At 34.7% G+C, this 3,489-nt stretch overlaps 1 protein-coding gene across 1 annotated transcript; it reads left to right on the top strand.

The window, feature by feature from the left end:
• The first annotated feature begins 704 nt into the window (after positions 1 to 704).
• LOC137811661 (glutamate decarboxylase 1) lies at positions 705 to 2,989 on the top strand. The gene is made up of 6 exons (XM_068613473.2): positions 705 to 874; positions 995 to 1,199; positions 1,342 to 1,754; positions 1,836 to 2,089; positions 2,176 to 2,228; positions 2,323 to 2,989. The coding sequence occupies exons 2-6, from the start codon at positions 1,002 to 1,004 to the stop codon at positions 2,788 to 2,790; spliced, it is 1,386 nt and encodes a 461-aa protein (XP_068469574.1). The 5' UTR covers positions 705 to 874; positions 995 to 1,001; the 3' UTR covers positions 2,791 to 2,989.
• The last annotated feature ends 500 nt before the right edge of the window (positions 2,990 to 3,489 follow it).

Raw genomic sequence — 3,489 nt, 5'->3', positions numbered from 1 at the left:
CTTGATAGGTTTGGAAACTTACCACTAGAGTGAATCAAGTGAAAACAAATAAAAGAAGGTGTCAAGTCTTTCGGAACCGAGACAACTACATTAGAAGAATTAATACGGTACACTTTTTATTAAAGTAAAATATTTCAATTGATTGCACTAAAATATTAAAATATCTTTTAGGTATTGTTTTAATATTAAAATATTGAAACAAATATTATTTTGTTAGCATTATTTATATTCGTTATTAATCTTAATTTTATTTAGTTTACGAGTGTTAGAAGACTGTAATACAAATATATATTAAAAAATTTAATCGAAATTTTTATTATGATTTAAATATATTTAAGATATTTTAAATATTTAATATAAAAATTTTACTATTATTAAGAGATAATTCTTTTTTCAATCTTCCAAATTTTAAGATTATTTTAATTTTAATTTGAAAGTAGTTTCTGAAATTAACAAAAATATTTGAAAATATTTTTTTGCTAAATATTAAATAAGAAGGTGTAATAAAACAATAGCTTTCTCTCGTCTTCTGCGATTTCTAGAAAATACTAAAAAAAAAACAAAACAAGCGAAAATTATGACCACGGTTTCAAGGTCTCTTATTCTGCTTTGACTAATGCAAAGAAAATTCTCAAACAAAGAACAAACAACTATTCTCCGCGTCTTATCAACCTATAAATACCACAACTTCAATCTTCATTAACACATCTAAACAGAGTTCAAAACAAACATCTTAGTACCCACTCTTCTCTCTTTGCTGTCTTTAAGATCACCAACATATTCTAACAAAGGTTTTTCTAAAACCTGCTTCTGAGTCTGACCTCTTTCTTCATTCCAATTTTGCATCTCGCTATGTTAGGGACTCACTTCCCAGGTATATATCATTGAATATCATTATTATCAATATTACATCTTTGACTTCCTTATGTATGCTCTTTACTTTGATTTTCTTTCTGGGGAAGGTACCCGATGAAGTGATGTTTTGGTGATGCAGGTTCAGCATGCCCGAGCACTCCATGCCTAAGGAAGCTGCCTACCAGAACATACACGATGAGTTGCAACTTGATGCCATTCCAAAACTTAACTTGGCTTCCTTTGTCACCACTTCCATGGAGGAAGAGTGCAATAAACTCATCATGGAATCCATCAACAAGAACTATGTTGACATGGACGAGTATCCTATCACCACAGACCTTCACGTACCTTCTCATACTCAAACTAATTTCTTTTCCAATATTTTCTATATGCTGGATATCAGATACATATTACATATTTTTGGTTTTTGACCACCCTCAATAGTTTGTTTACTTCTCTCTTGTGTTGTATCTCTAATGGAAACAGAACCGGTGCCTGATGATTGCACGATTGTTCCATGCTGAAATTGAAGAAAATGAGAATGCAGTTGGAGCAGGAACGGTGGGATCATCAGAGGCCATAATGCTAGCAGGACTTGCATTCAAGAAGAAGTGGCAGAACAAGCGCAAGGCAGAGGGAAAGTCATATGATAAGCCAAACTTGGTCACTGGTTCCAATGTGCCAGTATGTTGGGAGAAATTTGCAAGGTATTTTGAGGTGGAGTTGAGGGAAGTGGAGGTGAGAGAAGGCTACTACGTGATGGATCCAGCGAAAGCCGTTGAGCTGGTTGATGAGAACACTATTTGTGTTGCTGCCATCTTGGGCTCAACTTACAATGGAGAGTTTGAAGATGTGAAGCTCTTAAACGACTTGCTGCTACAAAAGAATAAGCAAACTGGGTAAGTAATGTTCCACTAATTTCCTCTGGTTTCCAAATAAAAGTGTTACTAATTTGGTATAGTTGTGTTGTGATATTACAGATGGGAAACAGGTATTCATGTGGACGGTGCTAGTGGTGGTTTCATTGCTCCTTTCCTTTATCCAGAGTTGGAGTGGGATTTCAGACTGGAATTAGTGAAGAGCATAAATGTGAGTGGGCACAAGTATGGGCTTGTTTATGCTGGTATTGGTTGGGTTATTTGGAGGAACAAGGAGGAGTTGCCCCAAGACCTTATCTTCCATATCAATTACCTTGGAGCTCATCAGCCCACCTTCACCCTCAATTTCTCTAAAGGTCTTTCTCTTCAAACCATGTCTATTCCTTCCACACCTTCATTACATAATCATACCATATACTTACCTTCTCATCTTCACTTTCAGGTTCTAGTCAGATCATTGCTCAATATTATCAGCTAATTCGTCTTGGCCAAGAGGTTAGCTCCTATAGTTCACTATTTCAATTATAGTTTATGCCCCTCTCCTCAATTCTATTATGTTACCACAATTCCCTTACCTTGGACTTGGCAGGGTTACCGAAGCATAATGGAGAACTGCAGAGAAAATGCAAAGGTGGTGAAAGAAAATTTGGAGAAGAGTGGACGCTTTAACATAGTTTCAAAAGACAATGGTGTTCCTGTGGTGGCATTTTCTCTGAAAGACCGAAGGCAGTACGATGAGTACAAGATATCAGAGATGCTGCGGCGCCATGGTTGGATTGTTCCAGCCTATCCAATGCCACCTGCTGCTCAGCACATAAATGTACTCCGTGTGGTCATAAGGGCTGAGTTTTCACGCACCCTTGCTCAACGCCTTGCGTTTGACATACACAATGTGCTGCATGAGCTTGAAAAGGTGCATGCCCCCATAATGACCAATAACACTGAGGAAGTGAACAAGGGCTTGGTTGAAACTGGTGTAAAGAAAACTGCAATGGATGCTCAAAGTGAAATCATTTCTGAAGAATCCAACAAGCGTCAGAAAATCATGGCTGCCTAACTAGGGAGATCGATTTCACTATGCCAACTAAATAAGCAGCCTCTATTTGTTTAAACTCCATTCATGATCCACCTGTATTTCATTTATTTTCTTTCTGAAAATGTTAGGCTTATCATTGTTGGTTGGAAAAGATTTCTTTAACACCCAAAAATAAAACACATATACTTCACAACCCTGTAGTTCAGTATAAAGTAGTTTTTTTTTTTAAATATGCACCTCGCGTTATTGTTGTTCTAAAAGTTGTTATTATTAGAGCTTTTTCTTATGTTTATACTTAGTAGTCCTATCACTTATTTATACTTTAATTTTAAAATATGAAATAATATTTTAAATGCTAGCCAACTACATAGAAAGTTTTGTCCTAGAAGCTATAACTTTAATGGGTGGTACCCATTAAAATACTTTAAGATAATATAAAGTATAAGCTTATGAATCAGAAGAAAGAAATATTTTTCTATATTAAATATATCGATAGCTAAATACAATATTAATCGAAGTGTGAGTCTTATAATATTGGTTCATTGGATTAAAAAAAAGCAAGAAATTCTTAAAAGTAAACAATAAAACATGAAAAAGAGAGTAAATTAAAACATCATAAAAGGACTCTTACCATATAGATGACTTTTGAGTAATTATTTAGGTACTCGTCTAAATATTCTATCTAAATAACATGTTTTTATATCCACTTTTACTAGGATA

Source organism: Phaseolus vulgaris, chromosome 2 (assembly GCF_051622355.1).
Source record: "Phaseolus vulgaris cultivar YP4 chromosome 2, ASM5162235v1, whole genome shotgun sequence".
Taxonomy (NCBI): Eukaryota; Viridiplantae; Streptophyta; class Magnoliopsida; order Fabales; family Fabaceae; genus Phaseolus; species Phaseolus vulgaris.
This window is presented reverse-complemented; position numbering and strand designations above follow the sequence as displayed.

Excerpts from the sequence above, each read along its gene's own strand:
- LOC137811661 (XM_068613473.2), top strand. The coding sequence starts at position 1,002 with ATGCCCGAGCACTCCATGCCTAAGGAAGCTGCCTACCAGAACATACAC. Across the intron at positions 1,200-1,341 it reads CTATCACCACAGACCTTCAC|AACCGGTGCCTGATGATTGC; the intron begins GTACCTTCTCAT and ends TAATGGAAACAG. Across the intron at positions 2,229-2,322 it reads TAATTCGTCTTGGCCAAGAG|GGTTACCGAAGCATAATGGA; the intron begins GTTAGCTCCTAT and ends TGGACTTGGCAG.